Genomic DNA, 20090 nt, shown 5'->3' on the forward strand with positions numbered 1-20090 from the left:
GTAGAAAAATAGATACTAAATAAGAAAGAAAGCAGTCAAGTAAAAAAAAAAAAACCAAAAACTGAAAACCAAAAAAACAGATAGTTATATTATAATTTAGAAATATTAAGTCTACATATTTGCAGAGGAGCATTGCCATTTGTGTGGATCATGGCTTTCACGGGACATCCAAAAGTGGTCAAAATTGCTGATCATCAACAAGTGTCAAAATTCAGAATACTCTTAGAACACCACTGGAGTGATCAGAAATTTTGAATTTGTCAGCTATTGAAGAGCCTAACTGACATTGTAATGTGAAATAAAACATAGTGTAAGAACTGATGAATTAATTGTGCTTTAGAGTTAGGCTAAGAAACTACAGTTATTCCTCCTTGTGATGGTTTCCACATCCAAAATAAACTAAAACCAGTTTTGTGATTTGTGTACACTCAGGAGGGAAAATTCAGTATTAAATTATAAGGTCAGAGTAAAAAGTCTAGATTGATGACTAAGAGAAAAACTGGTACACTAATTATAAGAAGGCTGCTCATCATGAGTTGGAAATTGTCTCTAGAAAAAAGGTGACCCATTTTATCTATTATGATTTACTGAGTATTTACATATTACTGTTATTTTAACACACCTAGAACGTCATTTTAATGAAGTACAGACATTAAATCACTCTTTTTGCTAAGTAAATCATGTGATTAAACTTTGCTTCAAAGTTCTTAATTTTGTGCCTCATGTTTCAAATGTAAATAATAAAAAAGTCCTTGACTATTTTTTTATTTATGTCAGTTTTTCAATTATACTTATGGATTAAAAGAATATGTTATTCATGAAATATAATAGGCACTTGATAAATGGTAGCTAAGGGTAATGTCTAACCAATTACAATTTTTACCAGAAATGTTTAACAAAAGGTTATTAAAGACAGAATCCACATGTTGTGAGAGTATGTTTTCCTATACTCTTCCATGAGGTGAAATTAATAACATAGTTAATATGCTATTAGAATCATCACACAACATTCCCTCTGAATCCCAAAGAGATGATGACAAATAGTTTTAATTACCGGCAAAGTGCTTTTTTATGTGATTTTTTTTGCCACTACTATCAAATTATAGAATGCATAGAATTATGTTCCCATTATTTTATGCCCAAGTATTATTGTGTAATGTTAATTACTAGAACTCATTTCACAGAAATTCATTCGTTAGCAAGGAATAATATTACATAAATAACTTGTTTCTAAAAGACTTAATCTCTAAATACATCTCTTGAAGTGCTAAATACATGATGCAAAGGAAATAGCACTGAAGTGAAGGTTGAGAGATCTGTTTTATTTTTTTTCACCACCATCTTACCATGCAATTTTTGGACTCCTTAAAATCGTTGCACTATACTTTTCTTAACTGAAAAATGAGTGAATTGGATATGATGCTCTCTTGATTGCATTTCAGGTCTCAATGAACCAATTACCTCAAACACATCCTAGAAATATTTGATCAAAATATCTGAGAAAAATATCTGACCACATTGAATTTCAAAATAAATTCTTGGGTTGTTCATATGCTGAAATGATTTCCTTTCTTCAGATATGAAGGTAACATAACATACACAATAAGAATTGCTTGTTTTATCTTATTTTCTTCAGATTACAGGACTAGCTGCATGGTTACAAAGTATAAGCCTTTAGAAATGACTAAATTAAATAACCCAGAATGTTCCCGATTATCCTATTTTATTAATATATAAATATTTTGATCACTTTCTTGTTTTAACACACACTCTGATGCTTACCACAGGGGGAATAATTTGGAATTGCAAGTTGAAGCTCTAAAAATTTGGGTATTTCCCCTGAGACTTGGTGCTCGCAATTCCAGTGGTCACCACCATGTGTCAGTAGTACCTCCAATAGCATAAAGTGTTCTAGTTTTTTTTCTCAGTTGCACGTATTTAAGACTTTTCAATGAAAATAAGATATTTATTGTGTTATTGTATTCAATTAAGACCAAAGGGCAACCATTGTGTGAAAATCAATTTATTTGCTTTGCTCCCATGCTAGTTGCTTTTAAGAGTTCTGAAAAGAAGGCTTGTATATAGCAGATGGTTAGCAAAACTATGTCATTTTTGCTTTTGTCTTCTAGTGAGTCCTTTATCTGTTTTCCAAAATAATTTTCCATTTTTCTTTGCAGAGATCAAGGTAAAAGCTTTTGACTCTGGATAGTTTCTGCCTTTTTCATACTCTCTTTGTCTGATTCAAATAAAAATTTATACTTCCTGGCAAAAATTTTTCACCTAGCTGATTGGCATAAGCATTCTTAAACAGAGGTTGCAAATACATTTCATCTCATGTTCCAGTGATTATCTGTTAGAGTGGCTGCCTGGATTATAGTGTCGGGAAGGATTAGTAATGTCTGTTGAGGTTGTGGAGCTGGGAAACTGTGACACACAACTTCCAGGTATTTGCCAGCCCTATTCTTGACTGATGATAAAATCTACAAGTCCTAAGTATTTAGAAAAATGAAAGAATAAAAACAAATTTTAGGAATATGTAGGACATAGGCATCTGATTATCTAAGAATCTAAACTCTTAATCTACACCTCTAAGCATGATGATAAAATGGTACTAAGAAGGCTTCTAATAGTATATTACTTACTCAGCTTAATAAAAACAGATGGTTAATAAATTCACTAAGACTAGTGCTTTTGATTTTTGATTTTCACATTGCTGAATACCAGAACTACACTGAATAGTTTAACTATAAATGGTTAGTTCACCTAGAGTTCAGAAACGGCCACCATCTTTGGTATAATTAATGTCTAGGCAATGAAAATAGATACAACACAATGATGCAAAGATAGATTTTTCAAAAACAGCTTAGACACTATAGTGAAATGTAAAACATGGATGTTCAGAATCATAGTCACAGCCTGTAAGGGAGAAATCTGAAAAAGAGAGAATAACTTGTTTTTACCTCATTGGAAACACCAGAAGAATGGTCTTGAACATAGTCCAGAGCCTTTTTAGGAGGCTGGGTGTAGATGCACCACATAAGCAGAAGTGTGGAGATGGAATGAGGAGAATCAATGGCAGCAAGGAATGAACATGTGGAGAAGGTGACAACAGTTAGACTGAGTGCCGACAGCACTGGATCACATACAGAGTGACATGAATGGAACAACATAGGGTCGCCTGGAGGAAGAGTGGAGGTTTGCAAATATTCTCAAGCACTGGGCAAAATTGCGGGTGTTCAATTAGTATATTTATAAATTCATCTCATCAAATCAAAATTAGCACTCCTGGTCTCCGGCCACAGAGGAATGCAAGGTATATTAAAGAAACATTAAAGGAGCAAGTGGATAGCATGCTGGTGAGTTTCCATGTGTGGCTGAAGATGATTGTAGGAAATGCGGATAATTTATTTAGACTCAGTACAAAAATTGGTACAGTCCCTAGAGACCTCCTAACCAACAATAACAATACATACAAAATAAAGCTAGAGAATGTTTTTCCTCTGAAATAAAATGCATTTATGTTAATGCTAAGATACAAATGAGAGAAAAATGAAAGAAAACATTCCTCCTATTAGGTAATAGAAATTCTAGGAAAAATTCTTTGGTTTATATTCATTTACAGTCATTTTTGATTCAGTTCCATAAAAGATAACAAATCTAATCAAATCTCCTTTTAATGGACAAAAGAGACTACCATCACCAACCAGCAAGCCATATATGATCAAAATACGAGTATATAAACCTGCATATATGGCAAAAGGAAGACTTCTGATTTCTAATAAAAATTGCTCCGTAGTGTAATGAGTGTGTTATTTGAGTCTATATTTCATAAAACATATGTAACTGACATACATCAAAGGCATCACTGTTGATAGATGCTGTTCCCAAATAAAACTTGAGTTAATCAAGTTGTTACTTGAAGATGGAGTTGACTCTTTATCCCAAACAGGACTAAGCATACTGTGCCCGATCTCGGGGGCTTCCTCTGGTGGGAGTGTGGGGATTAGAGAAGTGGTGGCTTTCACTAGCAAGACTGGAAATAAAAGTCCGCAGGGCTTCCCAATTTTTTTTCTTTCCTTACATCCCTAATGGTAAACTAGGTACAGTCATGTGTTGCATAATAATGTTTTGGTTAAAGACAGGCTCCATATAGGATGATGGTCCCATAGGATTATAACACTGTATTTTTACTGTACGTTTCTATATTTAGACACACAAATACTTACAAAGTTACAATTGCCTAAAGTACTCAGTGCAGTCCCATGCTGTATGGGTCTGTGGCCTAGGAGCACTAGGACATACTATATAGTCCAGGTGTGTGACAGGCTTAACTTCTGACTCTGCCATTTACTGTTCCAGGCAAATTTCTTAACACTTCTGGTCCCAGTCTTCCAATTGGAGAAGTATTAGGAAGATGCTCAGAGATAATGAGTACAGAAGCCAGCACTCTCCAAGCGATGGGAGGTATAGTAATAGTAATGATTTTTGTTATCCATGTCAAGGGGCTCTGTTTGAACTAAACCAAAATGGACTGTAAACAAATACAAATCTTTAAAGCTGTAATAATTATCTGAATATTCCAGGACAGAAACTCCCTCAACGTTTTGAATTTGCAATTAGTTAGATACAAAGTAATTCTAATGCACGGCTTCAAAAAGCATATAGGAAGTGTCTGAGCACATTAAAAATTTTGGTACAGAGATAAATGCAGACTAAGCTGTACCGAAGCTGTATCTACATTATGCATTCAGCTTTCGCTCTCTAAATGACACCCATCTCTCCTGATAATGGTATGTTTTACAAATCAAACAACATTCTCCTATGTTTCTTATATTAATAGTCTAGCCTCACTTACCGGGCGTCCAAACTCCAGTTCTGAAAAGAATTTATACCAGGGCTCATTTTCTAAATCTATGTCATCTGGATTTATGCGATCAGTCTAGAGCAGATGTGAAGGAAAAGGGAAGGAAAAGGCACACTGAGCGAAGTGAGGGAAACGCCGTGTGGTATGACAAACTCGCGCGCATTCACACGCAAACGTGCAGCAACGCATCCAACCAACCTCGCCAGGAGAGAGCGGAGGAAGTAAAGTAAAACGAGTCACATTAGGATATGAAAGTGAGCTTCCAAGGCATCGCTTAGGTCCCTAGTTAGTCCCTCTGTCCACCACTTCTAATTTTCTCCTTAGCTCGATGCGTAAACTAGGGACAGCGCTCCCTGGCGGCCAGGCCTGGCCCTGTCAGCGCGCCCGAGCATCAGGACAGGCTGGGCGCTGTCTCCAAGTCCAGTGCCCGGGCGAGTCACCGCATCGTCCCTGCCCTCACTGGTGACCAGCATCCCAGTCTGGGTGGCTACAGTGTGCTGACGATCCCCTCGGGTGCAGGCACGTGGCGAGCCTGGGGTGGGACTGGGGGGAGGTGGGAAGGGATGGGAGGTGCGGGGGTGTTAGGGTCTGTGGGCGCTGGGGCCCCGGACCCTCGTGGGGACTGGAAGGGGCGCCGGGGGAGTGGGGGTCGCCAGCCTCTGAGCATGCCTTCCTGGCCTCGGGAGGGCGAGGGCTGCACTGAGCTTCCTGACGTTAGAAAGGTCGAAGGAGGGAGCTCACCCGGATGGGAGAGACAGCCGGGGCGCACCGGCCTGGCGTGGGGGCGCCGCTCCGGGGCGGAGGGCAGGGGCTGCTGGGGGCCGCTCCGAGTCGGGGAATTGAAAGAGGCTTCCGGCCGGGTTCCCTTGGGACGGGTGTCGGAGATGTTGGGAGAGGGGGCTGGAAGAAAGAGGGGTGAAGGAGAAACTGATTCATTAGATGGACGCTCTTGATGGAACCCAGAGGACACCAGCTGGCAGTGATCTGTGCCCTGTGTCAGGCCAGGTGGGAGGAGAAATGACCTTGGGAGGAGGGTGGGGGTGTGACCCAGATACATTAGGAACATTCTGGACCACCGCGAAGATCTGCCAATCAGGCATCTCTCGGAATGTGAAGAAAGATCACATTTAAGGAGATACCCCAAGATCCACCTTCCACCTGCCTACTTTGAGCTGAGAAAGGGATTTAGGTGGGGTTAGGTTGTCACAGTACTGTGGGTGACAGGGGCAGGGGAGGGAGTGTGGGAAAAAAATCCCACCTTGGTTTCCTTGACATTCTAATTTAGAGAAAAAGCCAATTTTTATAATTGACTTGTTCCCCTCCAGTGGTTTCTGAATGTTGTATTTAAAATGGACAAACTGGGAGTGTTAATATAAACAGTCTGAGAAAATACAATTACTGTAGTAATAGAAAACAGACACAGAGCATTTACTTTACCCAGCCATACTCTTAATGTTTTCAAATAATACATGCCTGACTAGAGTTGATTTTATATTGCAACTGGATGCTTAAGTTCTGCATGTGAGTTATTACTTCTTTGAAATTATCACACTAATTAAATGTGGTACAATCGAACAGTACAGTATTTGAAGTCAGGAAAAAAAAAAATTTCTAAGAAAAATTATTTGGTTCCCTAAAAGCCATTCCCCTGGCCAAGAGAGGAGCTGAGACCCTGCAGACATATTCCAGGAGGGCTATCAAGCCGCCACTGCTTCAAAGCAATTCCGTATCATTTCCTTGCAATTCTTAAAGGAACTCAGGGACTTCCACTGAGTAGCGACATCTCAGGTCTGAAAGAAATGCTCTATAACCTTTGGAATGTTGGGAGCTTTGAAATATTCCATATTCCAACAAAAGCCACTATTTTGACATGAGCTTGCTCTAGTGCTTTATTGACTCGTTGCATTTACAATGATTTTGTTAATGATACACAGTCTATATTTAATAGTAAGTTATACCCAAAGTGTTTTTAGTGATGTGGTTTTCTCTCAATATTTCATAGTAAAATATCATAATAGTAATTACAGACAATGATAGAAAAGTTGAGGCATCATGACAAAATAGTGCAAGGACCTAAGTTATCCAAAATACGTGGTAATTGTAATTATGAAGGAAATGTTCATGATGGGATGCTAGGCAATGAAAACAGAATATAACCGTGCACTTGTACAGTGGTTACAATGGTATTACAAAGCTTGCACCTGGATGAGCACAGGAAAGAAATGTACACATACACAAAAGACTACAAAGGTGTTCTGGTATTGAGACTGTTTGCTTTTTCTTTCTTTTAAACATTATTTTGCTTTATTGTTATAATGTTATTTTTGCAATAAGTAAAAGAGAGAACATTTACTATTAGGTATAGGGATAGGTTGTAAGAATCTTGAGATATTTTCCCTTATTTATGCCAATATTATTTTTGGTTTACATCTCAGAAGTAGCAGTGACATTGGCAGAAAGAAAATATTTGAATAACTAATTTTAAAACTATTTTCTGTTTAATATAAAAATTGGATTCAATTTACATTTAATTCAATAGTTGTAAGAGTATTGAGGTTTTGATGTTGCTAGAATATTGTCCTCCAATTATTATTTAGATCATTATAGATGCAGCATATAATTAGTTCATGGAATGGTTTTGCTGGAGCTGATTTTTAGGGTAATTGACAGTACAGAGAATTTTCCAGTAATTTTTGTTCTGTTTATAGAGGCATACTATTTCTTCTATAGGAAAACTAACCCCTGGCTCTTTTAAACATCATAGTTTCTAATGTTACAAACATATTATTAATTCTTGATTTTATAACCTCTGCTTTCACATACAGTGTTTTGTTTTGCTAAGGGGAGATAGAAACTTCTCTTAGAGGAAACAAATCCGTTTAAGAAACATGAACAGCAGAGGGCAGCAAATTTACTGAACAAGTAAGTATATTTATTAGTGATAATACAACTTTACTTTGACTTCCACCTTAAGAAAATATATAACAAATGGATATACTAAGTCCTGACTTATAGAAATATATTTCTATGACAGAATATGGAAAAAGGAGCAGAATATCAATCATCTTGCTCCATACCTTAGAATGGGAATTTTCCATTAATTATTTTGTCAATTATAAATTCGATTTATAGTCATAATGGCGAACTATCTCGAATGCATGCCAATAGAAATTAGCAGAGAAAATACCCCAAACAATTATAGCTGGTAATTATCTATAACTTTGAAATGTAAAGAAAGGCACACACTTGAGCAAAGGCTTTACATTAAAGAAAGCATAAGTGCCAGAACTACAATCTTCTCTTTGCTATGCAGATCTACTGAATGCCTTTAGTCATGCAATAATTAAATGTATTGGAGTGACCCAGAGCCACTGCTAAGGTACACAGAAACCTCATGATAGTCGGTGACACACACACAGATGTGGTCAGCCAACAGATGCATATACACACTAGCAATCTCACTAATTCAGCACTTTCCACGTGTAACATGGAAGTCCTTTGAGTTCACTAATATTAACACTCTTTTTAACCTTGTTTTTTTGTTCTATTCATTTAAGGAAACCTCAGCAAACCTCTGCTTAAAACTAACTTCGTGTCATCAGTGCAAAAGAATGTGCTTAAGAAAAGCTAAAACTGTAAATCACACGTGATCCTTATTTAAAAGCTACCAAGGGTGAACAATTTTTAAAGTTTTTATATTTTCTACAATTTAAAAACATTTAGTTGCTTTTGTGGTTATAGAAATTCCATTGTTCTCAGTATTTTATTGAGGCATATGCTTTCTATATGTTGTTCCAAAAAAAAAAAAAGTGCCAACATATTTCGTTCTTGAAAATTATACTCATTAGATTTTAAGCTTTAATGGTATTGGCTACCATGTTTCACATTTATTGTGTCTCCACAATAAATGCTATCTACACTGTTAGGATAATTCTTTATGGTTCAAACTGTCACATAAAACTTTTCAACCATCAGATGAAGCAAAGTAATTTTCCAGATCAAACATTAGGCCCATTTAGTCGACATTTCTAAATTTATAGTCAAATGAATATGAGTTTCAAAAAAGTACATTCAGTTTTGCTTTCCTGTTAAAGAACACAAATGCATATGCGGCTGATTCCTAAGGAAGACCCCGTTAGCCAGGGTCTGGGGAGGACTTCTATTCAGACAGTACCATTCCTTCTGTCTCCTTTGTAACCCAGGGAATCACGGAATTGGTGAGTCACAGTTACTAATAGCAGTGTGTCAAATGCCTCCTGAGGGTTTTGATAGAGACCCACTGGCCTTTTGTCAGTGGAAATATATAGGCTTCACAGATAAGCAACAAAATAAGGATTCAGTTTCTCACTAATGTTACCCATTCACCGTAAAGGTAAAACCTATGTTCATACATTCTCTTAGTAATTCAATGAATGAATATTTGCTGAGCACCAACCATGCGCCAAGCATTGTGCTAGGTGTTTGGAATACAAGGGGTGTCCCAGACATGGTCCCTGCCTTCAAGGAGCTTAAGGTCTCCTGAGGGACACCCACAAGTAAACAGGCCTTTATAGTTCAGTGTGTGAGGGCCCTGGGCCCACAGCAGGGGGAGCTTTAAGGCTAGTGTTGAGGAGTTGGGGACAATTCCCTGGGAGGAGTGTGACTACCCTGAGACCTGAAGGATGGGCTAGAACTTTCTGTGTGAAGGAAGAGGTGGTGGCGAGAGCTTTCCTGGCAGCGGGGACAGGCTGTGCAAAGGCCCAGCAAGGAGGGAGCTGAAAGTTCTCTGTGTAGCTGGAACCTGGTGGGGGTGGGGGGAGAATGAGAAGAGAGACCAGGCTGGAGAGCTCAGCTGGTGCCAAATCCCAAGAGCTTTTATAAATTATGTTAAGGGATTTGGATTTCACTCTAAGGACAGTGAAGAACCAGGAGAAAGTTTTGAGCTGGAGATTTTATAAAGAATTTCTAAAGATCGACCTTGCTGCGGTGTGGAGATGAGATTGGAGAATCAGGGGACTGGGTCGGGTGGCTGTTGCTGGACCACGGCAGGCCAGAGAGAGGAGTGGCAGTGGCATCTCTCCTGGTGGGCAGGACTTTGAGTCCCCTGGGGAGAGGGGAATCGAAGATGACACTTAGGAAAGCAGATGGAGGTGGCATCATCTGGGAAGTCAACAGAGCAGCACAGAATTGCTTTGCTGCTGTGTATATTTTTCAAAAATTAATTATGGAAAGAGCCAAGGAATGCTCCCACGTCATCCTGGAGTCCAAGTCATGAGGATGCACGCATAGGGCCTCGAACTCCCCGTGTCGGCCCTTTGCCGTTCCATCACCCGCATTCAGCAAACCTTCCTCCTCTTTAAGTCAATATATAGCCACTCTCCACAGTGCCACTGCCCACTGGCCCGTTGTTTTCTTCTGTTTCTATAAATTAGAATGAATTCAGGATTGATTTTTTTGTTTGTTTTAAAGATAATTTTAAAAAAAGGTCATAGACTAGTCCTATAATAAAAAGGCTGGTCAAAATGATACCAGCTTGAACCATGTTGGTTAAGGCTGGTCCTCCACAAAATTGCTTAGGAGGCATGAGTTTTGGTGCTCTCCATTTCTGCATAAGATATCCGTTCTCATTTCTGTCCCAGTTTCTAGGTCCCTTCCACTTAGCTGTGGCTGCAGAGACCTATCCGCATGCGTCTCTGGCAACACCCGTGGCTCCAGGTCTCCCTGCCTTCTCACACCTACTTAAGTATTCTGGGCTGGTGTCATAACTACGAAGGGCCTAGGTTTCTGGTAAAGTAAATCAAATAGTAATTATAAATTAGCCAATAAATAAACTAATTTATATTGCAACGTAAGTATTCTAATTAAAGTAATAATTATTACTAGCTACACGTGCTTCCTACTCAGCAATATAGTGGTGATTGAGCCCACCAGGCATAAGTGTGCCTGGGCTCTACGCCTACTGCCACCTCCCACCAGCTCTGTGACCTGGGGCAAAGTTGGTCAATGTGTGCTTCCATCTTTTCATCCATAAAAGGGGAATACCATGTATCAACTTCTTAGGGTGATTGGAAACACTATTACATGAGATATGGCATAAAACTAATCGCAGAGCCTGGCACATAGTAAATGTTCAGTGAACATTTACAGGTATTGTTATTGCTGTTCGTCTTCTTTTTATTGCTATTTTAAAACTAGGAGCCTTAAACGCTTTAACCGACAGACACGAGTAATGTGGGAATTTCAGGCACAATGATAGGGCCCCAAATGAGAGAGGGGGCAGAGGGGGGATTCTTTAGGTATGCCTCTGTTTTAACCCCAAGAGGTTGTTTAGTTTGCACAAAAGCAGATCTCGTCATGCATATACGTTAAATGATAGACTTGAAGTTCCTCGAGGTAGAGACTCTGTCTTGTTCACCATTGTGTCTCTAGCACCTAATACCAAGTCTGGCACAGAGTTGGTGCTCAATCTATTTTGTCAAATGGCTAAATAACAGAAATATGTTGATGGGAAAGCTTCTAAAAGCAGTCCTGTTTCCTGAGACCGCAGCTACAAAAGCATTCCCATACAATTACAGTGTTCATTATCCTAAGAGTCTCATAAATTGCTGAATGATTATGGAAGCTTTGTTTTTTATATTTAAATCTGAGATTTATTATTTTGCTATTTCCAGTTTTATGCAATGGCGACATGGTGGATCACCCAATTCTCATTCTGGAAATTTCAAAGTGTCATGATATTTCATCATATAACCTAGTAAATGGGTTATAAGTTTGCAATGGAGCCTGCAAATCAGTGATGTTCCTTTTTTTTCTTTGTTTTTCTATTGAAGTCCTGTTACTCTAAAAGATATGAGTTGTTTGAAGAAAGGCAAAGATGGCTTAGGTAAATATCATGTATGAATTATGTGATTATAAGTTTTCGAACATGTTTTTCAACAACACAACCACAAATATGGGGTTTCAAAAACTAAATTAAGGACACTTAGGTTGGGTGTGGTGAGGCAAGGGTTTCCAATTAAATTTCAGGGATGGCCTTGCACTATATATAATAATGTGATTTCTTGGAGGCTCTTGAAGGAGCTAACAAAGAAAAATCCTCTTTTTCCTGTTCACTGACACCTAAAATTCTTTTAAAGCAAAAATGTGAGTAAGTTGCAATTGACATCAAATGCTTTTCTAGAAGCAGGTTTGGATGGAGATGCAGAGGAACTGTAGAGTTTCAAAGATATCCTGAGGGCACTGAGCTCTGGTGGGGGGGGGGTGGAGGGGGGAGGGAAGCAAAGGACACAGAAAGGAGGGCTGGGGAGACCAGAAACCAAGAAGGCCAGGGAAGAACATCTTTGGTAACTTGCACTTTGAGGAGGGAAGTGATTTTTCTATCTTTTTGTTTGCATATAATTAGAGTAAATAATTGAAAAAAATACTGCAAAGTGAAATACAATCTTGATCCATTAGAATGACAATCAATCAGGAAGCTTGAGGCTTGGTAACCTGAGAGGGATTTAATAAGAATCAATTAAAACAACTTGTTATAAAAAGGGCATTTGGAAAATTTCCCCTTAAGCCAAAGAAATATTATATAACTAATAATGCAAACCAAAGGATGGAACCATGGTTCCATGTGTATTGGGGAGATTAATTAAAGACTTTTCTCATTAGCAATCTATAATAGCAATTCAGTGTTGCATTTATGAGTGGTGCTTTTAAAAAAATTAAACTCAGGTTCATGATTGGACACAACTAATGTTACATGCAAATGAGTCCTACTTTTATATATATATATATTTGGTGAGTAGAGACAACATATTAGTGAGTGCATCTTTTAATCCTGAGACAGGATGCACAAATCATGACACAAAATACTCATGATTTCCAAATAATGCCAAATAAATAAATAAATTACCTTCGTGATAAAAATTGCTAAACAATACGAAATTCAGGTTTATCTGGAAACCCTGGAAGCCTAGAGAGCTGGCATTCTGGTTAATGACAAGTGCTTACTGGTCTTTCATGCTGCAGAATGGATGACTTGCCAGGTTCGTATTCAAAAATACTCCTTGGCTCAGACCGGAATTTTCTTGTGTCCACTTTTCTGTCTGGAGGATCCCAGTCATGCCTTAGAAGTAAACAAGAAATCATATGTTAAAATAATCCTGTGTGCTTAAAACAATTGTATAAAACCACTTGTTATCTGCTGTTAATGTTAATATAGATTTTAAAATCTCTAGGATAAAAGTTAATCTGCAAAAAATTCCATATTTATGTTTTGTTTTACATTAATGGTTTAAAGAAAGCCATTTCTTTTATTTCATATTATATGTTCCTCTTTTTTTTTCTTTTTCATACAATTATCCTCCTGTTGGCTCAAAAACTCACATGAGAGGGTTGTACACATGCAGACAGTGACCTCTCAGTGAGCCTCAGGGTCACTAATGGTAGCTGCATATGTTCGTGTTTAAAGTAAGTGGCAGTATGCTCTGTTAAGCTCTGTGCATTTAACCCACCACTCTGTGACTTGGCATCCTTGATCCAAAGTGACAAGGAGTAATGCACACACCATGTTTGATCTTGTTTCTTGCAAGTGGCACCATAGTTTGTCTGGGAAAAGTATAAAAGTATCACTTGAGTTGGGAGCAAGCTGTGTGGCATGGGAGATCATCTTTTGGTGTTAGCTTTGAAACACCAGAGTCAAACATCTAGCTCCTGGGAATCAGCACTTCTTCCTGAACTAATATCCTTTAAGAGGCTGTCAAAGAAGGACTTACAAAGTAAGGCTTTTCTAGGCAGCTGGAGCTAAAGAAGAAGCCTCCCTTTGGGTCCATTATTTTTAGGAGGATGGATCTTTTGACTATAGATTGGAGTGATTCTGATTCCATGGAATGGAATGAAATTTGGATTCCATGGCATGTTGGAAATCAAAGTGCTCTAAGAGATAGAACTAGGGGCAAGTCTTAGCTTTCTACTAAATTGATGAGTGATATTCAGCAGACCTCTTAAACTTTGCAGTCTTAGATTTTACATCTGTGTTAAACACAGGTAGCAAAATTGTGTTCTTTTTCCTTGCAAGGGAGTTTTGAGCATTGCATGAGACAATATATATGAAAGCCATCTGGAATTTTTAAAGGGATCATCATATCTCTTAATGAGATATTTATTTTAACTAAACATATAGGACAAATAATACATTTAAATCTAAATGTTAATTCGGGTTCTTTTTTGATGGCAAATATACCATTTTGTGTCTAGATCATTGTTTTTTAACTTTAAGCATCACGTAATTCACCATGAGGACCCCTTCACATGTGATGTGTGTCTATTTTCGTGGTATCTTGTACCTATGTCATCATCAGTTACTTTTAATGGTACAATGAAGTGTCGAATACAATTTTTCTCGGATGGGTATGACAGATGATGCTTAATAACTGGTATTAATAAAGAATAATTTTTATATTCTTATTTATTAGTTATCAGGATACCATAGGTTTTGGATTTAATCAGAGCTGAATTTGGATCCTGGCTTGGACATACTAGCTGTACGAGCTGAGCAAATGACTTCAATTTTCTGAACCACAGTTTCTTTCTCTTTAAAATAGAAGCTATCTCATTGGGTTGTTCTCAGAATCAAATGATATGATACAGCAAAAGTGCTTAGTCTACTGCTGGGCTATAGTGAGCGCTCAATAAAGGTTACCTATAAGTAGAAATATTAGTCATAATCCTAACAAAAATAACATGATAGAAGTGTGTTTATAAATTTTTATTTTAGTGTGGATAGTTTCTATAAAAATACTTCAGTGGAGAAATGAAAACTAGTATCAGCTTGAAAAACTGATGGAAATGAGTCAGAGATAGACACTTATTAAGTAATGCCTTATTTATGATTTATGAGTAACTTTCCCTGCTTTCAAAAACATATATTATTGATAGATCTAACATTTCAGATTTGAGGAAACTGAAAACTAATTGCATAGTCTTTAACCTGGTATACCAAAGCATGTATATGTCAATTATATGCGTTTATTGACCCAAAAGTCAATTGATCAATAAATGTCAATTCGAGTCTAATTTAGGGTGCTGTGATACCATGAACCAAGACTGTGACTGCGTTTGCTACAGTCTCAGTGGAGGAGGTCAGTATGGTGTACGTAGGGACTCACGAGTTACACATTTATTCTCTCTGTTAAGGTGTGCACCGATTCTTCCACTGGATGTCACATGGCCTTGTTTTTGTCCCAAGATAAATTTTGGCCACTTTTGGGGAAGACGTCTTACTTTTCTGTGGAAGACCGATCTCTTGGTCGAAGCGGTGGGACTGGAGGTGGAACGTGTGGGGGAGGCACTGGGGAGGACGCGTCCTTAAAGGCGTTGGTGCCGTTGTCAGAGTGGCTCTTGGAAAGAGGTCTGTAGGTCTGGGTCTTCGCGGCAGGGTGTGACTGCGCACTGTAGGGTGGGTTGTACAGACCTATCATGAAACCCCCCCACACAGAAGCAAATAATATGTTAGAAGTGCATTAAATTATTCATTCCCCTCTACATAGCCAATGACTATGTAAAAATTCTTATCGATAAGCATATTCATAATGCATACATCAGATGGTCGTTCTTTATTAATTTATTAATATTATTAATTGACTGATCTTCATTAATTAATTATTCATTTATTCTCTACATAAGCCCTGATTACAATAACTGTTTGTCAATTATTTTGGAGTTAGTAATAATTCAGACTGATAGTAGGAGTCAACTTACAGGTACTTAGCAAATTTTCTCTTTGAATCATATAAACTAATAATTATAGGAGATTAAAAATACTTAGAACTGTTTCCAAATATCTCCTAACACTTTAAAAAAAACCCTCTGATTTACATATGACAATTGACCAAGCTGTATATATAAGGTGCTGTGCAAGGCACAAGGACACGCAAACCCTCAATAAGCTTACAACACAACTGGGGAGAGGAGACACGAATAGAATTATGATTGAAATTAACTGGTAACATATAATAAAGATCAAATGAGGAAAACATATGTTAAGAATTAAAGGATGTCAGAAGGTGGTGGATTAGTCAGAGAAGATATTATAGAACCCAAGCTGCTAGAATTAGCCCTGAAGGATTAGTTAGGGATGGTATGGAAAAATAAAAGCAGAAAAGTGCAAGACATAAAGCCGTGAGATGTAGGGTTAGTACAAAGGGAAGAGACTAGTTGCAGTGGCTTTGTCTACTGATTAAATGATGAAACTTGTAGGGTTCTACACGTAACTGCCGTTCCATTTACTAGTTACTAACGAGACACAAACTTTGATATTAAAAAAATTATGAAAATTCTGAATTTCTCACAACCACAGTCTTTTGGGCGAAGTCTATTTGCACTCATCTGCCTCTCCTGAGAGTGTTCCAATTTCCTCGGCAAACAAAGATAACATCTGCACTTACAGTTTTGCCGCCATTCCATAGTCAGACTTCAACTTTCAAGTTAAATAAAGGGAGTGAGTTTGGTGTACCCGGGACCCAGAATGAAAATTGAGGAGGACATCTTAGTGGGCCTCATGCTGTCATCTGAGGGAGCCAGGACCTAAAGCCAGAGGTCTTACAACTCGCTGGGCTTGTTTCACTCATTTTCCCTCTGTTTGGTAGTGGAGACTAGCAGTGGCATCCCTAACAGCTAGGGGCTGAGCGCTGGTCTCCAGGTGTGCGGGAGGGGAGAGCCTCATGTAGTTCCTGGGCCAGGCTGGCCAGGGGACCCCTAAATGAGGTCACTGCTGCAGAAGGGGAGGGGAGCAGTCTGAGCCTCCGAGTCTGCTCTAAAGAAAGGGGACAGCAAGAGTTCTGAGCCTGTGGCTGGGCAGGGAGAGGGGGCCTGGGCAGAACCCCTGATGCAACATTCAAGAGAAAGTGATGAAGGGAAACATTTTTTGGGGGGGGTTCCCCTCTCAAGCCTGAAGACCCCTTCATGAGGTGCCAATGCCCTTGAATCCAAGTGGAAATGCCCGGAATTGAAGTCATTCTATTATGACCACTGGCAACTCTGAGTCAGAAAAGTGGCCCAGCCAAGTGGGATTTTTGAAATCTTTCAATGAATGGTTGCATTTTGGAGCAAAAGCAGGGACAAGGTCACAAAATACTTTGCTTGACTTGTTTTTTTGTGAAGTGTATCTGAATGATCTTACGCAATTGTAATCACTCTCTGCTGATAAAAGAAGATCTCTATCTTGTTTTGTACCCTGGGTTACAGTGTGTTCTTTCAGGCTGTCCTTCACACTTCGGTTAAGCATTCCTGAAGCTGAGAATAAACTAGCAGTGGGAATGAATGAGATAAAACAGTGTTAGTTCTCATTTCCATGAGAAAAGATCAATCCTTTTGTTATGCATGCTCTGAAAAAAGAAAAAACAAGCATCCTCCTAATGATATGAACTGCAAACGTGTGCTCAAACAAAGGGTACAAAAAGTGGCTGTGTAGTTCTTCCAAACATTGCGGAGCATAAAATATTCATTGCAAGCAAGGAAACCCATCCTACCTGCATTATATGTGTAAGGAGTATTATACATGTCAGTGTCATCATCTAGAAAATGAAACATAAATATTATGGTAGTACAGATTCGGTCACCATGGCAAAACAAGACAGCAGAACTTCAGAGAAACAACGGAAGTTTGTTAGGAAAGCAACGTATTTTTCCAAGTTCATAATATCACTTTTTAGTTTCAAATATTGCTTTTTGCTGTGCCCCCGACCACCCTTTCTTGTCTGTAACATATTGGCATTGCCAGTCTCTTCGTAGCGTACAAAGTCGGTCCCTTGTCCTCACTTCCCAAGGCCACCGTTTCCTCTGGATCACGAATTTCCGTTTAAGTGCTTAGAGATGGCTTGTCAGCTGCGCTGAGCAGTGTTAGGGCTCAGAAAACAACACCCAGAATGAAGGCCTCAGAAGCAAAAGTTGTTCTGTGTCTTTCTCCTGCCCTCCTGTCTCTGTTGCCTCATTCTCCCCCGAGGCTAGCCACAGACACTAGAATCCCTCTTCCCCAAGGTGGGTCATAGAAACCAGCACCCTTTTTCTCCAAAGCCAGCCATAAAACCTAAAAATATTACTCTAACCACCCCCGACCTTTCTGTTTAAAAACTGGCCATAAAGAAATTCTCTGACCCACCCTGTTTGACTGTGGGCCGTAAGACCCCCATTCCAGAGAGGGTCCTGTCCCACACCCAGAAGGAAGGATGCTGCTCAGAGAGGCCAAGAAGAGCCTGGACAGACAGGCCTTGCTGGGTTTCCCCACTCAGTCTGTTAGCATTAGATCATCCCTTTATGTCCAATCATGTTGCTACATGGCTGCCCACGCTTTGTTGAACCTGAGCATAAAAATGGACAATTTCCCCTGTATCTTTAGGTCCTCATTCTGAAGTCCCCATGTCATGTAAAACTTTGATCAAATAAATTTTATATGCCTTTTCTCCTGTTAGTCTGCCTCTTGTCAGTGATTTTCAGCGAACCCGTCAGAGGGCAAAGGGAAGCTTTCCCTTGGCCCCGACGGCAGGCTCAGGAGACCTGCCTAGACTCACGCTCTTGATGAAGAGCAGACGGGGTGGACACAGGAACAAGGCGTCTGTTTACACAGACAACACCCCGGTTTAGACCGTGGACAGGAAGGTTGGAGGGAGGAGGCCAGAGCACGGGCCAACCTCCCAGGGGCGTCTCTTGCAGGCAGCCCAGGGGTGGGGCGGAGGCAGAGGGATCTGTGATTGGAGCGGGAAGAGGGGAACAGGAAGAATGCCAAAAAGAAAGCGGCATGGAGTGTGCTGGGGTCTTGACATTTTGTGTGAACAAAACCTATAGAAAAGAGGAATATATATCCTGCAACCCACAAGGACCTGATCAGAAAGCAGAACAACATACATACCCGGCTTGTGCACCATGTGAATTTGCTTAAACATTGTCTTGTACCAGTCCTTGGGTCGGTCCACTGTCTATAACAAACAGAGTGTCCAAAAGTTACAAAACTGGTTTCAAATCCGTGTTGCTTCTCAATGTTTTCATTTCTATAGTTTATCTTCTTAATAGCAGATTTCTATTCTGTGTTAAAATTTTCTGACTCTTTCCTATTACTTGATGACAATTTCAGCAATTTATTTAGTTATGTATGCAAGTTTATAAATGTGTTACCTCATGTTAGAGTTAAGCTGAATTGGAACATTTGATGCTATAATTTTATTTTTTCATAAACCACCTAGTATCCAGCACTAGGTAGTTGATACTTACACAAATATATTTATATAAAATTCACTAAATAAAAGTTATTGTTGTAATAGTTTTCTTAATTCCTTTTGGTGATTATGGTTATCCTTAAACATTTTTTATTGCGTGTTCTATCAAGACACTATTTTTAGAATTGACGAGGGAATATTTTTGACCCAAACTGTATTCTGATCAGCCTCGAGAATAAATTTGGTATTTACTAAAGTAACTATCTCAATTACTGAAATACTGAATATAGTAGATAATCCAGAGTCCTGGAGCAAATCTAAAAATGTATGGTTTCACAAAATTTTTAACAGGATAACAGAGTGTACACACACTTGCCTTGCTAAATGCATATGGACATGATAGAAAAAGTAGGCTGCGGTGGAAGGATGAAGTTGATGTTAAATCTTGAACCAAGATTCAGATCTTGGTTTCTTTAATTACTGTTTGATACTTTCTAGCAATATGAATTTGACAAAGTCATATAATCTTTTTGAGGCTCAGTTTTCTCCTCTCTAAAATAACAAAAATTGTATAATATCTAAGTCATAGGATTGCTATGGAAATTAAATGAGACAATGTATACAAAAAGACCTAGAATTATGCCTAGAATATAATAAATGCTCAATAAATGGTAACAGTAGGGAACTTCAAATATTTGTGGAACAAAATAATGTATGAATCTAGCTTATTGGATGGAACTGTACCTTACTGTATACCTGTGAAAGTAGATAAACACACCTTTATAATCATAATTAAAGATTTTGCTTGGCAAGATCTTCACCCCAACTCTTTCAGAGCTACTTGGATGACAAACTTGAGCATTCTGTGTACAGTAACTAAATTTACCAGATTTTCCAGGATAGTTCCCTTGATTTAAAAAATTCTGTTAGGATTGCTCCAAAAATATTCTTGTACTTGTTACATTGAGCTTTGGTTTGGATTTTATGTCCTGATTTTTTTTTTTTCCAGAAATTTGGTCACTGCATTTTTCATCTTGACATAGAGGGTT

General features: G+C 38.7%; 1 protein-coding gene across 8 annotated transcripts in view; it reads right to left on the reverse strand.

Moving 5' to 3' along the window:
* The window catches only part of SORBS2 (sorbin and SH3 domain containing 2), a 73644-nt gene that overhangs the window by 45763 nt on the left and 7791 nt on the right, over positions 1-20090 (reverse strand). For 2 of the 8 annotated variants that reach the window (XM_012644015.1, XM_012644011.1), the window contains exons 3-7: positions 18738-18804; positions 17362-17406; positions 15116-15305; positions 12845-12959; positions 2961-3017 (exon numbers count right to left, since the gene is read on the reverse strand). In XM_012644015.1, the coding sequence (XP_012499469.1) occupies positions 2961-3017; positions 12845-12959; positions 15116-15305; positions 17362-17406; positions 18738-18804 (474 nt within the window). Of the gene's footprint in view, positions 1-2960; positions 3018-4855; positions 4940-5605; positions 5765-12844; positions 12960-15115; positions 15306-17361; positions 17407-18737; positions 18805-20090 lie in introns of all 8 variants that reach the window. The other 6 variants (XM_012644014.1, XM_012644009.1, XM_012644010.1 and 3 more) reach the window with 4 other exon arrangements.

Source organism: Propithecus coquereli, unplaced genomic scaffold (assembly GCF_000956105.1).
Source record: "Propithecus coquereli isolate 6110/MARCELLA unplaced genomic scaffold, Pcoq_1.0 Scaffold203, whole genome shotgun sequence".
Classification (NCBI taxonomy): Eukaryota; Metazoa; Chordata; class Mammalia; order Primates; family Indriidae; genus Propithecus; species Propithecus coquereli.